Below are 20,278 nucleotides of genomic sequence, written 5' to 3'. Positions count from 1 at the left end.
CTGGCAAATCAGGATAGGTTTTCAGAAACTGCTGAACCACCAAGTTGAGCACATGGGCCAAGCATAGTATGTGTGTGAGCTTGCCAAGCTTCACAACCACCACCAGGTTACAGGTATTATCACACATGACCATGCCTGGTTGTAGGTTCAGCGGTGAGAGCCACAGATCTGTCTTGTCAGTTATTCCTTTCAACAACTTTGTGGCATTGTAGTGTTTGTCTCTTAGACAAATTAGCTTCAGCAGATCCTGTTGCCACTTCACTGAGGCAGAGCTTCCAACTTCTGGCTAATGTGGATGACGTGCTGCGAGAAGACAAATCCAGGACTGAGGATGAGTAGGAGCAGGAAGGCATGCAGAAAATGGTGTAGGAGGGAAAGGAAACCCTGATAGAAGTAGGGCCAGTAATCCTCGACGTTGATAGAAAATGTACCGTGCTAGGGTTGGACCTGGCCCCGGCCTCCACATGGTTCTCCCAGTGTGCTTTCAGGGAAATGTAGATTCATAGAATCATAGAATCGTAAAGTTGGAAGGGACCTCCTGGGCCATCTGGTCCAACCCCCTGCTCAAAGCAGGATTCGCTAAATCATCCAAGACAGATGTCTGTCCAGCCTCTGTTTGAAGACTTCTATTGAAGGAGAACTCACCACCTCTTGTGGCAGCCTGTTCCACTCATTGATCACTCTAACTGTCAAAAAGTTTTTTCTAATATCTAATCTGTCTCCTCTCCCATTCAGTTTCATCCCTTTGCTTGTAGTCTTTCCTTGTGCAAATGAGAATAAAGATGATCCTTCTACAATGTGACAGCCCTTGAGATATTTGTAGACAGCTATTAAGTCTCCTCTCAGTCTTCTCTTCTGTAAGCTAAACATTCCCAAATCCTGCAACCTTTCCTCATAAGACAGGGTTTGCAGACCGGTCACCATTCTGGTCACTCTTTTCTGAACTTACTCCAGTTTGTTGATGTCTTTTTTAAAATGTGGTGCCCAAAACTGGACACAGTATTCCAGATGAGGTCTGACCAAAGAGGAGCAGAGGGCAATAATGACTTCATGTGATCTAGACTGTATGCTTCTGTTAATACATCCTAGAATTGCATTTGCCTTTTTTGCTGCTGCATCACACTGTTGACTCATATTCAGTCTGTGATCTATTAGTATACCCAAGTTTTTTTCACATGTGCTGTTGCTTAGCCCTATTCCTCCCATTTTGTTTATGCTTTTTTCATTTTTATTGCCCAGATGTAGTACTTTGCATTTTTCCTGTTAAAAACCATTCTGTTACTTGCTGCCCACTGCTCCAGTTTATTTGTATATTTTTGAATCCCCTCTCTCTCTTCTCTAGTATTAGCGATCCCTCCTAGCTTTCTGTCATCAGCAAATTTAATCAGTTTACCATCAATTCCTTCATCTAAATCGTTGATAAAGATGTTGAACAATACAGGGCCCATGACAGAGCCCTGTGGTACACCGCTTGAGACATTCTTACATTCTTCCAACTGGATGTGCAGCTATTTATGACCACTCTTTGGGTCAGATCATTAAGCCAGTTATGAGTCCACCTAACAGTTGCCTTGTTCATTCCATAGTTAGCCATTTTTTCAATAAGGATTGTGTGAGATACATTGTCAAATGCTTTGCTGAAGTCAAGATATACTATATCTACAGCATTTCCCTGATCCACCCAATCAGTGATTTTGTCATAGAAGGAAATTAAGTTAGACTGACATGACTTATTAGTTAAAAAACCCATGCTGTATCATCCCTGGCCACAAGCACTTGTCCACATGTCGGAATTTAAGTTGACCACCCCTGTAACTTTATTGGTAAGGGCACGGGTAATGATCCTGGACACATGCTGGTACAAAGTGGGGATGCCACACCAGGAGAAATTGTGGTGGCGTAGTACCTGTAACAACCCTGCTGGCATCGCTGCATGGCCTCAAATTCCCCACTCACCAACTTTCTCACTGCTCCAGGCCATGCTGTGATTTCTGTCTGCTGCCAGCTCCATGTTCTCTGCCTCTTGTCTCCTCTCTGCTCTATGCATATTTCCTGGCTGTGTGTATAGGGGGGGTGGTGCCAGAACTCTCTGGTTCTTATGGAATCAGTGTGCACCTGCCTGATGTGTCCAATTACCAAGAGTCCTCTAGTATTTAGGGCAGCTGTTCCCAATGGACTCTTTCTGTGCAATGTGTTAACTCAGTTAGTTTCTTGCTGCTGAGTAGGCCAGGCCCTGTCCTATGTCTCGCCTTCTCTGGAGGCTTTATTGCTAATCTCTGTGTCTCTGTCCTAGCTTTATATATAGAAATAAATGTTAGCACAGCCAAACAGGGAGGTGCCACACAGTAGGTTCCCAAACCTTATAACTAAGTATCAAATACCGGGCACACTCAGGGATTTTTGGTGCAAAAAAATCAGAATTTTAATACATACAGTAGCCACTAGTTACAGTAACTAGTGGCTACTGTATGTATTAAAATTCTGATTTTTATGCAAAAAAATCCCTGAGTGTGCACGGTATTTGATACTCTGTCCTAGCTTTGTCTTGTACCTGACCTGCCGCCTTCCAGGAGGCAGCATTTCCTGGTCCCTGTGCTTTAGCTCCTAGCCTTGCTTAGTATCTGTGTTTACTCTGGTCCCTGTGTCCTTGGCCCTGTACCTTGTCTCGTATTGCTACCCTGTCTGTAAGTCTCCTTTTCTTTGGCTTCTTTCCTTGCTGTGTCTTTCCTTGTGTCGCTCTCTCTGCTTAGTTCTGGTTCTGCTGCTGCAGAACCTCTTGTGGGTCTGCCTGTACTCTGCACTCTTGCGGCGCTCTGCCTGTACGCCGCGCTCTTGCGGCGCTCTGCCTGTACTCCGCTCTCTGGCGACTCTTCCTGCTCTGTACTCTGTTGTGCTCTGTACTCTTGCGGTTCTGGTTCTGCTGCTGCAGAACCTCTTGCTGCTCTCCAGCTCTTCTCCGCAGTCTTGCGGTTCTCCTCCAGTGTGAACAGGTCCAAACCTGTTCCTTCATTCTCCACTCATCCTGCCTGTATCCGTACCTGCACCTCCTGTGTGAACAGGTCCAAACCTGCCTCTTCATTCTCCACTCTTTCCTGTCTGTACTCGTACCTGCTCCTCCTGTGTGAACAGGTCCAAACTTGTTCCGTGATACTCCACTCCCTCCTGTCTGTTCCTGTACCTGCACCTGCTGTGTGAACAGGGTTCTACCTGTTCCTTCATATACCACTCTAGCCTGCCCTGTGTCTCAACTCTGCCAGCCTGCCCTGTGTCTCAACTCTGCCAGCCTGCCCTGTGTCTCAGCCGTGACAAAATGCCCTGTGTTTCAGCCATGCCAAACTGCCCTGTGTCTCAGCCGTGCAAGCCTGCCCTGTGTCTCTGCCGTGCCAGCCTGCCCTGTGTCTCTGCTGTGCCAGCCTGCCCTGTGTCTCTGCCATGCCAGCCTGCCCTGTGTCTCTGCCGTGCCAGCCTGCCCTGTGTCTCTGCCGTGCCACTGTCTCCTCAAGTGGGATCAGCAGCCACAGCCAGACACCACCCTGGAGTGGAACCTGGCAGCTACATGCCCCACAAGCCTGACCTCACCATCAGAGGCTCCAGTGAAAACCAAGGCATCTGTCTTAGTCACGCCTCTTCCAGGTTAGTCTGGTTTGTGGCACAGTGGGGCCACAACCCCCTGGATCATGCCTACCAGTCAGGGTGTGAGCGAGACAGCTTGCACAGGCCACGGTCCCCACTGAGTCCCATGTCCTTCGCTTGCAGAGCACCATGAGCAACCTGAAAAATTTGTTCCCCCAAGGGTTGTTCAGATTGTTGAGACTTCTGAACCAATCATAGTCTCTAAGGCTATCTACGAGCAACTTCTGTCCTATGAGGAGCACGACCCAGCAGGCCAACCTAGGTTCTATGGGAATCCTATTGAGTTCCAAGGGTTCCTGGAAAAGTGCTTGCGCTACATCCTGCAGAATGTAGCTTGTTTCCCCTCTGACCGGGTCAAGGTGGGATACATCATGTCCTACCTAGCAGGAGATGCTTTACTATGGATCTGTCCCCTCTGGGAAGCAGGGGATCATATCGTCCTGAACCTATGGGCCTTCCTGGTGGCCTTCTGTAGAGTCTTTGATGTGCCTCGTCCAGCTGCTCCGGCGAAGTCTTCCCTGTCTAGACCCGAGAGGCGCTCCAGATGGGCGAAACCTGTGAAGGAACCGCCACGCAAGACCACGACCATCTGTGACCCTCCTGTTCCTCTACCTGTTAAGGCAGCTACCCAAGTGAAACCTAAGACAGTTGATGTGAAGGGGCTGGCAAAGCAGCAGCCCGAAACCCGCCATAAGAAGGGCATATGGTGTCGCTGCGGTTGTGAGGAACACCCAGACGGACTCTGTCCAGAGGATCTAAAGCTCCAGAACCTTGGGCCAGTAAGAGAGGCTGCCATTCGTGAGAGTACTTCCCCTCCAATAAAGTCTGTGACTGTTTCAGTGCCTTGTGGGAGCTTCAGCCAGCAAATGTATTAAAGCTGCAAGCCAGTTGGAGCCAGTGTGTAGTTCCTATTCAATAGCTCCTGAGTCCGGCAAGGGTGTTTGGTGATGGCCGAGCCCTACTTATGAACAGTTTAGTTTTGGAGGGACAACTACGGCTCCAAGTCGGAGCATTGTACACAAAGAAGTTCATCTTCCATTTGTTGTCTTGTATGCCCATGCATCATTCTGAGCCAGAGATTCTTGTTCCAATTCAGGTCTGGAGACCCAGCAAGGTGCTTCGGTTGAAACAACCAAGTGACAAAAGGTGTCTGGTTCCGTTGCGTCAGAGTCAGTCAGCAATGTCGTCTTCTTCATCTGGTCTGCTATTCGTCGAGTCAAGGTGTGATGACGACTCCGAAGAGGGGGAAGCGGAGGCATTCTCTTCACACATCTTCAGCGACTATACCACTGATCTGCTGGCTACTGAGTCACGGTGTGCTGACCTCACTGAAGTGAAGGAAGCAGTGGCACCCTCTCCGCACACCTCCTGTGACAATACCACTGACTAGTTCCCAGGAACATCCCTGTCACTTGATAGTTTTTCTCTGGACCATGGGCAGAAGATGTTTTCTGTAAAGTTGCCTTCAGATTCCGTGTGGCAGGTGGATGAAGCGGTTGGAACAGAGGCTTTTGTGTCCCCGTTTTTCACCAAGCCGGTGGGAGAGATCCAGTTTTCTCTAGTTAACGGGCAGAGGATGGATCCTGTACGGGTACCCTCGGCTTCCATTTGGCCGGCTGGTGAAGATGCCAAGGCAGAGGTGCTTCCCTCTGATCCAAAGGAGGAGGTCCAATTTTCTTGGGATAACGGGCGGAACTTGGATCCAGTGAAGGTGTCTTCAGTTTCCAGGGGGCCGGTTGATGTTGAGGTCAAAACAGAAGCTTCCAAGTCCCTGCTTTCTGTCGGCCAGATGAAAGAAGTCCTGGCCCTTCTATCTTCAGTGTGGGAAGCTGACCTTGCTGGACACAAAGAGACTTGGCATCTTGAGATCCCTAATGTCACACCTACCTCTTCCTACCCGAGGAATGTTGTGAAGGCTCTGACTATGTGTGCTCCTATCCTTCTTCTACAAGTTATTCTGGTGGGCTTAAAGAAGGAGGGCCGTAAAGGGGGGTACTGTAACAACTGTGCTGGCATCGCTGCATGGCCTCCCATTCCCCACTCATTAACTTTCTCACTGCTCCAGGCCATGCTGTGATTTCTGTCTGCTGCCAGCTCCATGTTCTCTGTCTCTTGTCTCCTCTCTGCTCTGTGCATATTTCCTGGCTGTGTGTATAGGGGGTGGCGCCAGAACTCTCTGGTTCTTATGGAATCAGTGTGCACCTGCCTAATGTGTCCCTGGCCAATTACCAAGGGCCCTCTATTATTTAGGGCAGCTGCTCCCAATGGACTCTGCCTGTGCAATGTGTTAAATCTGTTACTTTCTTGCTGCTGAGTAGGCCGGGCCCTGTCCTATGTCTCGCCTTCTCAGGAGGCTTTATTGCTATTCTCTGTCTCTGTCGTAGCTTTGTCTTGTACCTGACCTGCCGCCATAAAGGAGGCAGTATTTCCTGGTCCCTGCGCTTTACCTCCTAGCCTTGCTTAGCATCTGTGTTTACTCTGGTCCCTATGTAATTGGCCTTGTAGCTTGTCTCGTACTGCTACCCTGTCTGAACTCTGTCCTACCTCTGTCTGTCAGTCTCCTTGTCTGGCTTCTTTCCTTGCTGTGTCTTTCCCTGTGTTTCCTCTCTCTGCTTAGTTCTGGTTCTGCTGCTGCAGAACCTCTTGCGGTTCTGCCTGTACTCTGCACTCTTGCGGCGCTCTGCCTGTACGCCGCACTCTGGTGACTCTTCCTGCTCTGTACTTTTTTGTGCTCCGTACTCTTGCGGTTTTGGTTCTGCTGCTGCAGAACCTCTTGCTGTTCTGTAGCTCTTCTCCACAGTCTTGCAGTTCTCCTCCTGTGTGAACAGGTCCAAACCTGTTCCTTCATTCTCCACTCCCTCCTGTCTGTATCCGTACCTGCACCTCCTGTGTGAACAGGTCCAAACTTGTTCCGTCATACTCCACTCCTTCCTGTCTGTTCCTGTACCTGCTGTGTGAACAGGGTTCTACCTGTTCCTTCATATATCACTCTAGCCTGCCCTGTGTCTCAGCTGTGCCAGCCTGCCCTGTGTCTCTGCCGTGCCAGCCTGCCCTGTGTCTCTGCCGTGCCACTGTCTCCCCAAGTGGGATCAGCAGCCACAGCCAGACACCACCCTGGAGTGGCATCTGGCAGCTGCCTGCTGCACAAGCGTGACCTCACCATCAAAGGCTCCAATGAAAACCAAGGCAGCTGTCCTAGTCACGCCCCTTCCAGGGTAGTCTGGTTTGTTGCCCAGTGGGTCCACAACCCCCTGGCTCACGCCTACCAGTTAGGGCGTGAGCATGACAGTACCGAATACCGAGGGACGGGTGCCACCATGGGTCAGCAGAAATCTTCCATGTCCACAAGCCTAAACAACATCATTTCCATGGAAAACAGTCTGGAAATGTGCTCGTTTAGCATTTGGGCCTGTGGGTGGCTGGCTTTGAACTTTATTTTTCGTTCCAAAGCCTGGGGTAGGGACAGTTGAACCCTGTCCTGAGACAAGTATTTGGAAGTGCCTGATGATTGTTCCTAAGAATGTGCAAGGACAGGTTCAGGGCAGTAGATATCTGTGCCAGTTTCACGGACTGTTGATTTGGAAGGACCTAGCACAGGGGAAGATGCCGTTCTGTCCACCGAGTGGGGTGCTTAGATGGCATGTGCCTGATCATGTTGGTGGTGGTTAGGCTCTTAGTAGTCAGGCCCCTGCTGATATTGGTATGGCACAGGTTGCAAATTACTATTTTTTTTGTCTCAGAACTCTCTTTAAAAAAGTCCCAGACTGAGGAACACTTAACTATTTGACGGAGAAATGCATGAGAAATTCACAGTTGCCCACCTTCTCCTTCTGGTCACCCCACTGCCTCTTCCTGCCTGTTTCAGGGCTCCTGATCCCTTTGCCTCAGCGCTGTTGCCTTCGCTCTGCATGCCAGCTTCCCAGGTTAGGTCAGTGACTTTGTCATCCACCAACTTGTGTTCCATTGCAGCACTCTGGTCCTCCAGACTTGGTGACTTAACAACATGACTTATCGACAACTGTCTCATCATTATCTACATCCTTAGACAAAATTTGCTGTTCCCCACCACAATCTTCTTGTGACCGTGACTGCTCTAAGTTTTGTGCATTCACTAAACAGCATTTCGTCCTGTCCCACTTGGAACATGCAGGACGAGAGGCCACTATCAAGAAATTATGATGTAGAGAGCTCCTCAGAGTGTCCTAGTGTAAGATCATTGGTTTCCTGGAACTAGACATGGTGGGAGGAAGGAGGATCAGGGTGAGGATTAAGTAACCCAGATTCTTGGCTGGTGAGACTCGACCCTGTTGTGTTGGCAAGCATACTGGAAGAATTATCTGCTATTCAACCAACCACCTGTTTGCACTGGTCTGGCTTCAGAAGTGGTGTCCTGGGCCTCCCTGCAAAATGGGGCAGGAAATGATGTGTCGTGGATGGGCGTGTTTCTTGTTCTCCAGCAGTTGCACCTGCCCCATGTCCTCAGCATCTGCGTACACCATCATCAGCACTTCCACTTCCCCATTCCTTACAGCACACCTTACACACTTTCTAATTGCTAGGTCTCTGGAAACCATGTTTCCTTGATTAATTGAACATTTTTTTAAACAAAAAATTTTTTTGTCCCCTGCAACAGGCAAAAAGTGTTTTTTTTTTCAGTTTAAAACCACTATAATTTAACACAAACCAGGTTAAACTGTATGGATGACAATCCAGTCAATTTTTTCACCCAAAAAAATGGTTGCCTCCAGCAGACAAAATGTTTTTTTTTTTTCAAGTTTAAAGCCACCAATTTAACACAAAGCAGGTTAACCTGTATGGATGACAATCCAGACAATTTTTTCACAAATACAATTGGTTACCTCCAGCAGGCAAAATTTTTTTTTGTTTTAGTTTAATAGTGCCATAATTTAACACAAAGCAGGTTAAACTGTATGGATGGCAATGCCATAATTTTTTTCACAAAAAAATGTGGTCACCTCCAGCAGGCAAAATCTATATTTTTTTATTTAAAATGTCTGTAATTAAACACAAATCAGGTTAAACTGTTTGGATGACAATCCAGTAATTTTTTTCACTCCAGCACGAAAAGCAGTTGGAGTTTAAAATCACTGTAAATTAACAGAAAGCAGGTTAGGCCTGTTTCACACTTCAGTTTTTTCTTTCAGTTAAAATCCGCCAAAATAGCGGAAAACGGATCCGCAGGCGGACTGACAGAAACGGGTGTTAGCGGATCGGCGGACGTATGGATCCGCGATAGGTAAAAATGTAAAGGAACCGCGCCTGGAGGAAAAGGGGAGAGAGAGAGAGAGATGTATGGATCCGCGATAGGTAAAAATTTAAAGGAACCGCACCTGGGGGAAAAGGGGAGAGAGAGAGGGATGTACGGATCCGCGATAGGTAAAAATTTAAAGGAACCGCGCCTGGGGGAAAAGGGGAGAGAGAGGGATGTACGGATCCACGCTAGGTAAAAATTTAAAGGAACCGCGCCTGGGGGAAAAGGGGATAGAGAGAGAGAGAGAGAGAGATGTACGGATCCGCGATAGGTAAAAAATTTAAAGGAACCGCGCCTGGGGGAAAAGGGGTAAAGGGGAGAGAGAGAGAGATTTTTTTTTTATCCAGCAGCCAGACAGAAATGTGGGTTAAATCAGGAACTAGAGGCCCGGACGGAGCATGTAAGGTTTTTTTGGGTACCATATCCCTGTAAGAATTAATGATCCATGTGATGTTCCCGGCAAGTCCCGTTCCCAGCGATGCCTTGCGACAGTGACCTTTGATGAAGTCGCGGTCGAGGGACGCGGGACGCCGGAAAGTGAGAAAAACACCATTTTTAAATTTTTTTTTATTATTTTTCACATTATATATCTTTTACTATTGATGCCGCATAGGCAGCCTCAATAGTAAAAAGTTGGTCACACTAGTAAAACACTTTTCAATCAATCAATCAATCAGTTTTCCAAGCGATGCTACAGATCGCTTGGAAAACGCTAGTATTCTGCAAGCTAATTACGCTTGCAAAACGCTAGTTAAAACGCGGCAATTCCGCAACGCGTGCACATAGCCTAAGCCCTGCTTAGAGCCTTATTCAACCACTCTCTGTGCTCCAGCAGTTGTCCCTAGGCTAAATGCAGGATGTATCGCTTAGAAACAGCAAAGCACAAGGTTAGCCCTTAGAATAGAGATGAGCAAATTTGATCCGGTCCCTGCTTATTCGGCAAGCTATAGCGCTTACCAAATAAGCTGCAGAGGGAACCCAGATACATGGAGCGAGCCAGCTGATCAGCTGTTCCAAGCCGAAGCTGCAAGTGTCGCGACTGTGTCACAGTCAAAATACATGCATGGAGAGCTTGTGTGTTGGGTTCTCCATGCATGTGTTTTGATTGTGACACAGCCACGACACATGCAGCTGCGGCACCGAACAGCTGATTATCCGGTGCGCTCCACGTATCCAGGTTCCCTCTGCAGTTTATTCGGTAAGCGCTATAGCTTGCCGAATAAGCAGGGACCCGATCAAATTCGCTCATCTCTACTTAGAAGGACTTTTTGTATGGTGGTTCAGCAACAGTATCACCACTAGCAGACTCTGATTCCTGAAACTATGCACACAGGCCTGGACAACTACTCTCTTTCTTTAATCAGAACTGTCCCTGAGCTGTGTGATGGCGTCAGTATAATGAACGTTGCGGTGCCGGTCCTTTTATAACCTCTGATGAGATAATGCGGCCAGCCAATCACAGTAATGCCACTACCAAGATGGCTATGGCATTACAATGACAGGCAGGCAATCCCTGCATGTTTAGTGGCTGTGTAACAGGTGCCAAACATGCAGGGATTCGAGCATTACATCCGAGCATCAGACAATGCTCGTCAAGTGGTGAACACATCTCAGCGCCTAGATACTTGAGTGATATCCGAGTATCACCGAGCACATTTCGCTCTCATCCCTAGATGTAACCTATTTTTTCCAATAAATTTGACATAATCTGTCAGCGATGATCAGCACAGAATCCTTATTACAGATGTAAGCAGGAGCCTAATCTAAACAGGATGTTACGTGACCAAACTTCTATGTGCAGTTTCTCATATGTTTTTAACAATGGTTGTTGAGAGGTTAATATTTAATATGTGTGATGGTCTAAGGAGATGAAGTAGTATTACCTAGGGTGTTAATACTTAACATTCCTTGTGTAAGGTTTGCAAGTTAGTAGTGAGATAAAAAATGTATTTGGAATACTCTTGGTTGTCTAGGGTGGTGAAAAGGTTAAGTAATTTAGTTCAGGTTTCTGATGGTACTTTCTGATGTGCTGATTCATTTCATTCTGGTGACAGTCATCAGTTGTGACTACTTCTTCTATACAGATTCATCCAAGTCATGATAAGTTCAATGACAGCTATATACAGTAAATCTCCTTTTAGTGGTGGTGGCAGTCAGGCATAATGTCAGTGTGTAACATTATGGCAACTGAGCTTCTTTTTCTGGTCTCCTTCACTCGGACCAAGAGTAGTCCGTAAAAAAAGCACTCGCACCAATGTTATACAATGGGGGCAGTGCAGATGAGCAATTTTTTTCACTGATCGAATCTGCATGTGAAAACATAAATCTCAGCATGCACTATTTTCTTCTGTACGTATATCAGATGAAACTCATCCATTCAAGTCTATAGGTAGGCAAGAAAAATCGGATGCCATTCCGAGCCAAGATGACAAGTGAGAAAAAAATTGTCTGAGATTTCTGAGTAAAAAACTGAATTATTTTCTTTATGTGCTTGTGTGTACCTACCCTCTCAGGAAGTGTTCATGCCCATTTTGCACTTTGTGAATAATTTTAAATTTCCAGAGGAGCATTACATGATCTATAAGTCTCCTTACACCGGCATGTCAGGCATGTCACTCTCCCCATGAAAAACGTTACCCCTTAAGTTTTTGAACTAATAATGTTATACTTTTTTTTACGCCAAGTATTGCCAAGAATGTCTTAGTTAGATGTTTACATGAACTTACATTTAACAGAATTTAGAAATACCCGGGTAAATCTGGTGGCATATTCAAAATTTGCCTCGTGAACTTCACCGAGCTCCAGCAGATGATGTTCTGTGGGAGAGCTTGGAAGTTCCTTGAGTTCAGTATTATTAGATGTTTTACCAATGATTACTACAAACAAAGCAAAACCTTTACACTTGGCTTTTAAAGATGCTTCCTTCAGAGTTTCTTTATCCCTCTTGCTTGTCTCTCCAGATAAGATCATGATTATGGCCTTATTTTTCTTTAGGTCCGATGTTTTAGCCATGATGTTTTCAAGCATCCATTTCAATGAATCCCCAAAGACAGGTAGATCTTGCAGGCGATGGGTGTTTTCCCAAAGATGTCTCTTCATACGCTTTGGGTTACTGTATGTTGAAAAATCAAATTCAAGGTATGGCTTCCCTTGATTGCCTGGACTACTACTACTGACCATGGCCACTCGAGCACCAGTTTTTGGAATATCAAGCTCATCAATCACTGTACTGATGAAACTTCTTGCTGCTTCATATTCATCAAGATTCATGTTATAAGAACTATCCAGGAGAAAACCTACATCCATAGGCTTCATTAGTTCAGAATTACTTTTCCCACACAATATATCCGGTTTACATCTATCTGAAATGGAAGATAAACAATTTTGTAAGAACATCATTTTTTTTGGAGGGGTGGGGGACAAAATCTGAAAATGATCGTACAATACAATACATGTCATTTAGATAACAGCCAGTACTTGCTACAGTGTAGGAACCTTATTTTGGATCATAGTCTGACAGCAGTTGTGTGTTGACCAAAGGATCATCACAATATGTAAGAACAAACAAATGCAAATACATAAAGGTCAATTAAATTTTGCTCAAATGCAATTGTGTCTGTGTTATTGTTGGGTAATGCATATTAACATATTAGAGTTATTTTGTTTGTGTCTTTGAGCACAACACTGTTTGCTATCAGTTATTGTGTATTAAGGATGCTTACTAGTGATGAGCAAGCACTAAAATGCTCGGGTGATCGTTGCTCGGGTCGAGCAAATTGGAATACTCGGGTACTTGACCCGAGCAACGAGCCCAATGTAAGTCTATGGGAAAACCGAGTATTTTTACCACGACCCACCCGAGGGGTCCTTCTAAAGTCTAAAAACATCTGAAAATAATGGAAACAGTGCTCAAATGACATGGGAAAATCACGGGGATCGCCACTGGAAGCATTTCTGACTCCCATGTCACAGCTGTGAACAATGTTGTCAGCGTCTTACCCCATTTTTACAGGCGCACCAAAAAACATACAAAAATGAAACCAAAATGGATTTTCCTGGGGAAAAACGTTGAGGAACATCCTTTCCACGGTAATGACTTTTATATAAGGCAAAATAATTAACCCAAAACAAAAATTTTCCTCCACCACGTCGGCTACGTTCACACGTAGCATTTTTGATGCATGTTTCAACTTTAGCATTGCTTTCAGCCAAGACAAATGCATTCACTGGGAAATGTCATTTTAACATTTTACAACCTTCTATGGCCATGTGGTGTGTGACACATCATCAGACACATCCTGTTTCCTTTATGAAGGAGGGACTCTGAAAGTCACAAAGTCTATTTTTAGAGGGCCAGCAGTCGGCCCTCACTATTCTTAGAGAGCCATCAGCCGGCTATTCTTTCTTTATTGTTCCCATTATTAACCCCTTTCTGACATATGATGTACTATCCCGTCCATGTGCCCTGGACCTTAATTCCCATGGAAGGGATAGTACATCATATGTCATTAGCTGCGCTCACGGGGGGAGCGTGGCTGATCATGGTGTGGTGTCAACTGATTATCACAGCTGACACCCGGCACTAAGTGCCAGGAGTGGTCACGGACCGCTACCGGCACTTTAACCCCCAGCACACTGCGATCAAACATGATCGCAGCATTCTGGTGGCATAGAGAAACATCGCACAGTGAAGGGGCTCCATGCGTGCTTCCCTCAGACCCTCAGAACAACGCGATGTGATCGGGTTGTTCTGAGGTTCTCCCTGCCTGCAGACCCAGGATCCAAGATGGTCGCGGGGTCCTTCCAGGTCCTGCAGGGAGGTGGCTTCTCAGTGCCTGCTGAGAGCAAGACCTGAGAAGCCTCCTTCACCTCCTGTCAGATCGCTGATCTGACACAGTACTGTGCAAAGTGTCAGATCAGTGATCTGACTTTATACAGTGATATCCCACCCTGAGACAATGTAAAAAAGTAAAAAAAATGTTATACTGTGTAAAAATAATTTAAAAAAACATAAATAAAGAATAAATAAATATTTTTCCAATAAATTAAAAGTAAACATATTTAGTATTGCCATGTCCGTAATGACCTGACCTATGAAACTGTTCCACTAGTTAACCGCTTCAGTGAACACTGTAAAAAAATAAATAAAAAAGGAGGCAAAAAACAATGCTTTATCATCATACCGCCGAACAAAAAGTGCAATAACACGCGAAGAAAACAACAGATATAAATAAACGTGGTACAGCTGAAAACGTCATCTTGTCCCACAAAAAATGAGCCACCATACAGCGTTATCAGCAAAAAAATAAAAAAGTTATAGCTCTCAGAATAAAGCGATGCAAAAATAATTATTTTTTATATAAAATAGTTTTTATTGTCTAAAAGCGTCAAAACATAAAAAATATAAATGAGGTATCGCTGTAATCATACTAACCCGAAGAATAACACTGCTTTATCAATTTTACCACACGTGGAATGGTATAAACGCCCCACCCAAAAGAAATTCATAAATTGCTGGTTTTTGTTCATTCTGCTTCCCAAAAATTGTAATAAAAAGCGATCAAAAAAGTTATGTGCTCAAAAATGTTACCAATAAAAACGTCAACTCGTCCCGCAAAAAACAAGACCTCACATGACTCCGTGGGCTAAAATATGGAAAAATTATAGTTTTCCAAATGTGGTGATGCAAAAACTATTTTTTGCAATAAAAAGCGTCTTTTAGCGTGTGACAGCTGCCAAACATAAAAACCCACTATAAGTAGTAAATCAAACTTCCCTTTATCACCCCCTTAGTTAGGGAAAAATAATAAAATAAAAAATGTATTTATTTCCATTTTCACAGTAGCGTTAGGGTTAAGGTTAGAGTTGGGGCTAAAGTTAGGGTTTGGTTTGGGGCTAAAGTTAGGGTTAGGGTAGGGGCTAAAGTTAGGGTTAGGGTTGGGGCTAAAGTTAGGGTTGGGGCTAAACTTAGGATTAGGGTTTGGAATAAGGTTAGGGTTGGAATTAGGGTTGGGATTAGGGTTAGGGGTGTGTTAGAGTTAGGTTTGTGGTTAGGGTTATGGATAGGGCTGGGATTAGGGTTAGGGGTATGTTGGGGTTAGGGTTGAAGTTAGAATTGGTGGGGTTTCCACTGTTTAGGCACATCAGGGGCTCTCCAAACAAAACATGGCGTCCAATCTCAATTCTAGCCAATTCTGCGTTGAAAAAATCAAACGGTGCTACTTCAGTTCCGAGCTCTGCTATGCTCCCAAACAGTGATTTACCCCAACATATAGGGTATCGGCGTACTCGGGACAAATTGGTCAACAACTTTGGGGGTACAATTTCTCCTGTTACCCTTGTGAAAATAAAACATTGGGGGAGAAAAGATCATTTTTGTGAAAAAAATGATTTTTTTTATTTTTATGGCTCTACGTTATAAGCTTCTGTGAAGCACTTAGGGGTTCAAAGTGCTCACCAAACATCTAGATAAGTTCCTTAGGGGGTTTAGTTTCCAAAATGGTGTCACTTGTGGGGGGTTTCCACTGTTTATGCACATTAGGGGCTCGCCAAATGCGACATAGCCTCCGATCTCAATTTCAGCCAATTTTAGTTTGAAAAAGTCAAACGCGCTCCTTCCCTTCCGAGCTCGGCCATGCGCCCAAACAGTGGTTCCCCCCAACATATGGGGTATCAGCGTACTCAGGACAAAGTGGACAACAACTTTTGGGGTCCAATTTCTCCTGTTACCCTTGGTAAAATAAAACAAATTGGATCTGAAATAAAAAATTTTGTGAAAAAAAGTTTAATGTTCATTTTTTTAAACATTCCAAAAATTCCTGTGAAGCACCTGAAGGGTTAATAAACTTCTTGAATGTGGTTTTGAGCACCTTCAGGGGTGCAGTTTTTGGAATGGTGTCACTTTTGGGTATTTTCTATCATATAGACCCCTCAAAGTGACTTCAAATGTGATGTGGTCCCTAAAAAAAATGGTGTTGTAAAAATGAGAAATTGCTGGTCAAATTTAACCCTTATAACTTCCTAACAAAAAAATTTTTGGTTACAAAATTGTGCTGATGTAAAGTAAACATTTGGGAAATGTTACTTATTTAGTATTTTTTGTGACATATCTCTGTGATTTAAGGGCCTGAAAATTCAAAATTGTAAAATTGCGAAATTTTCTAAATTTTTGCCAAATTTCCGTTTTTCTTTTTACAAATTAACGCAAGTCATATCAAAGAAACTTTGCCACTAACGTGAAGTAAAATATGTCACAAGAAAACAATGTCAGAATCATCGGGCTCCATGGAAGTGTTCCAGAGTTATTATCTCATAAAGGGACAGTGGTCAGAATTGTTAAAATTGGCCTGGTCATTAACATGCAAACCACCCTTGGAGGTAAAGGGGTTAAACATGGGGTCTCCTATACTGTTATTGCGTATGCAGTAAGTGGTAGGGCTGCCCAAAATTGGGACACACCCCAACAACTCATTAAACAGACGACATGGATGACCACATGCAACCATAGTTCCCAGTATTCATTTGGTACTCCCATACTGTTTCCTTATGCATTGAATGCAAGGCCTACCCTGCACCAAAGTTACACGCACGCCAATAAGCTTTTGAACCGAGGTACTGTATGGCCACATGCAACCAAAGTTCCCAGTATTCATTTGGTACTCCCATACTGTTTGCTTATACATTGAATGCAAGGCCTGCCCTGCACCAAAGTTACACGCACCCCAATAAGCCTTTGAACACACATACTGGATGGCCACATGAAACCAAAGTTCCCATTATTCTTATTTTTTTAAGTCACCAAAGCTTGCCCATGAAGTGAATTCAAGGTCTGCCCAAAATTTGCACACACTCCAATCCCCCAAGGAAGAAATGTGGAGGATGGTTTGCGCAAAATATTTTCCCAGTTTACAGGAGCGGGTCTCCTATACTTGTAATGCCCATACACTAAAGCCCCCTTCACACATAGTGAGATCGCTAGAGATATCGCTAAAGCGTCACCGATTTTGTGATGCAACAGCGATATCGGTAGCGGTCTCGCTACATGTGACATGTACCTGCGACCCGGATCCCCGCTGGTTATCGCTGATTCCGCGAGAACAGGATGGTCCATTTCTCGTCGTCGACGTCCTGCTGGCGCCGACGAGCGACTCCATGGACGCGGGCGGAAGACATCACCCTCGATGCGTGTGACAGGTAAGTGACGACCGCCGACGGCTGCTGCATCACTGGTGAGATCTGCCTGTTTGGCAGCTCACTAGCGACCATTTAGCGATGCACCAGCGATCCTGACCGGGTCGTATCGTTGTTGGGATCGCTGGTGCATCGATAAATGTAACGGGACCTTACGTGTATGGGCTGACAAAGATTTCCTCCTGGGGGTACACATCAACCTACAGTGTAAATATTTTTTTTATGGCCATCATAAACACCCTGGCAAAAAAGTATAGTGGCTGTTGCATCACAGACCGCGATTACCCTGGTGATCCAGTGGTGGTGTCGGAAGAGACGTGGAGGATGGCCTACTAAAACTGTTTTCACAGTTTACAGGAGCGGGTCTCCTATACTTGTAATGCCCATACACTAAGTGTATGGGCTGAAAAACATTTTCCCCTGGGGAAGGGGACACCTCAACATAGAGTGTAAACATTTTTGGAATGGACATCATAAACACCCTTGCAAAAATTTCTAGTGGCTGTTGCCTCACGGACCACGGTCACCATGGTGATCTAGTGGTAGTGGATGATGAGGATGAGGAGAAGGAGGAGGATAACAGCAAATATCCAAAATCAGGAAGCGTATATCCATGTGTCGATGTAAAGAGGTGCACGGGAATATACCTCACAAAAAAAGACACTGGATTTGAGGTTAGGCTTCACTGTTATAATGCGGTGGTGTACAGAAGTCTGCCCCAATCCAACCCTTGTTCATTTTTATAAGAGTCAGCCTGTCCACATTTTCAGTAGACAGGCTGATGCACTTATCAGTCATAATTCCACCAGCGGCACTAAAAGAGCGCTCTGACAAAATGCTAGCGGCAGGACAGGTCAGAACCTCCAAGGCGTAGAGAGCCAGTTCATGCCACGTATCCAGCTTTGAGACCCAATAATTAAAAGGCACAGAGGAATCTTGGAGTACCTTGCTGATCGTACCAACATCCTCCCTCAACATCTTCCAAAACTTTGCATTCCTTGTGAGAGTACGCCGCACATCATGGCCACTGCGAAGGGAGGGTCTGAGAAAACTCTCCCAGAACGTTGCCAGTGTTCCCTTGCCTCTGCTGGATTGGAGTTGTGTCTCTCTCACCTGTACTCCTTGGTTGTCCAACAAACTGTGACCTCTGGCGCCAGCGTTTTCAGATGGGACTTTTTTTTTTAATAATTCCGCAACAAGAGCCTTCTGATACTGCACCATTTTAGTACCCCTGTGTGCCTCTGGAAGAAGAGATTGAAAGCTCTCCTTGTAGCATGGGTCTAGAAGTGTCACAAACCAGTAATGACTGTCAGCAAAAATTTTGACAATACGAAGATCACAGGAAAGACAGCACAACATAAAGTCAGCCATGCGAGGCAGACTGCTAACAGGCAAACTTCAGTGTCCTCACCAAGAGGACGACTGACCATGCTCTCCTCCTCCTCCCTGTCCTCAGACCATCCACGCTTAACAGATGGTATGAAAGTTGTGCTTGTAGTACCATCTATAGCGCATGAAAGTAGCTCCTGTTCTTCCTCCTCCTCTTCCTCATTGTCAACCAATCCATGCTGGGATGACATGAGGCTGGGCTGTATGTAATCACCCTGTATGCTTCCTTGCTCCATCTCATCGTGCTCAGCCTGCAATGCCACCTCTTTGACTGTGAGCAGAGAGCATTTCAGAAGACAGAGAAGCGGGATGATTAACCTAGTTATGGTGTCATCGCCGCTCACCATCTTGGTGGACTCCGCAAAGTTTTGTAGGATGGTGTTATGGAAATATATATGTATATGTATTTCATCTAGATCTCACTTGCCTGCTATAGGCTATATGCTATATACTTATGTACTCTTATATACTGCTATATACTCATATACACCCTATATGAGCACAGATACATATTCACAGTTTGAACCTCGTAACTAGTTGGTGGAAATGACCTGCTACCCAGTCTGGGGAGCTGATGTTAACTCATGATAGCATTGTTTTGTGACATTTGTCCCAGACATACAGAAGAGGAAGTTAGGCCAGATGGTCCAAGCCGATATTGGAGTCTTGCTGACATTGTAAGACAAGGGGCAGTATATCATCTGATGCTTAAGTCACCTTAGGTCGGACACCCATACATGTTCATGTATTTAAACTGACCAATTAGATAAGAAGTTCAGCCTTTATGTTAATGAGTAACCACTCCTTTGTACGAACTGATAAAACCAAGTATATTCAATAAACTTCCAGAGTTTTGCTGGAAAGGATTGCTGCTAACTAGGTTTGGCATCTTTCTTTCCTTGAGCGCTCAATAAGACTCTGTCTAATTAGGACAGGCCACAGCACGCACAAGGGTATATCTACCTAATCAATCAAATTTCCATGACAATTTTGGCACCCCAGACGCGGGGCTGTGGACGAAAACGCACGGGGATCCTGCTGACCGGAGAGGACAGAGGTGCTGGCCAAGGCCTTGGCTCATGGGAACGGAGATTTGCACAACTCCATAAGTAAGGTAAGAAAATCTAGTTATCTTAAGAAAATCTAGTTATCTTACCTAAATGTTCCCTGTGCCCAGTCCAGGTCAGCAACTCTAGCCGGTCAGTGTGGTCACCAAACCCAAGTAGTGTAAAAAAGTCCACGCTCTTATCCAAACCCTGGGATGAGCAAAGTGTCTGCTGTGGTCCTGTGTTGTGTCTGGATCCGGGAGAGAGCTGGTGGAAACACGGTGACTGATTTGTGCTTGTGGCTGCTGGGAAACCGATAACAGGGGAGTTTGACTCGCTCAGATAGGTCCTCACAAATACACCTGGACACAGGGGGAGGACAGGAGAAGCCTTGCCCAGGGACAGGTGGTGGGGTCTAACAGAGTTATCACAAGGCGAATCTCACATCAAGCTATCACAACAAACACCCGTGCATAGGAAGGGACAACAGCGCCCACGCCAGGCACACGGTGGTGTTAGCTTAGGGGAGATATTGCAAGCCACACCACTTGACAAATTGCCACCAACACACCTGGTCACAGGGAAGGACAGGAGAAGCCGCCCAGGTATCAGGTGGTGGCAATTTCGTGGGATTTATCACATTCCTGTTACGGACGAGCCAGGCAGGACGTCCGATACAGTGTGGTAAACATTCCCGGGTCACCGAGCGCAGTGCACCCAGTGTGGTTGGCAGTTATCGGTTACCAGC

At 45.4% G+C, this 20,278-nt stretch overlaps 1 protein-coding gene across 1 annotated transcript in view; it reads right to left on the bottom strand.

Annotated features, from left to right (window-relative positions):
- Positions 1–20,278, bottom strand: part of LOC141084521 (collagen alpha-6(VI) chain-like) — a 389,499-nt gene that overhangs the window by 15,347 nt on the left and 353,874 nt on the right. Inside the window, exon 35 of the mRNA XM_073569287.1 lies at positions 11,632–12,267. Within this exon, the coding sequence (XP_073425388.1) occupies positions 11,632–12,267 (636 nt within the window). The remainder of the gene's footprint in view (positions 1–11,631; positions 12,268–20,278) is intronic.

The sequence above is a fragment of the Dendrobates tinctorius genome, unplaced genomic scaffold (genome assembly GCF_039654945.1).
Source record: "Dendrobates tinctorius isolate UK_male_01 unplaced genomic scaffold, ASM3965494v1 ptg000005l, whole genome shotgun sequence".
Lineage (NCBI taxonomy): Eukaryota > Metazoa > Chordata > Amphibia > Anura > Dendrobatidae > Dendrobates > Dendrobates tinctorius.
Note: the sequence above shows the minus strand (reverse complement) of the source record. Positions and strands in the feature narration are given on the sequence as shown.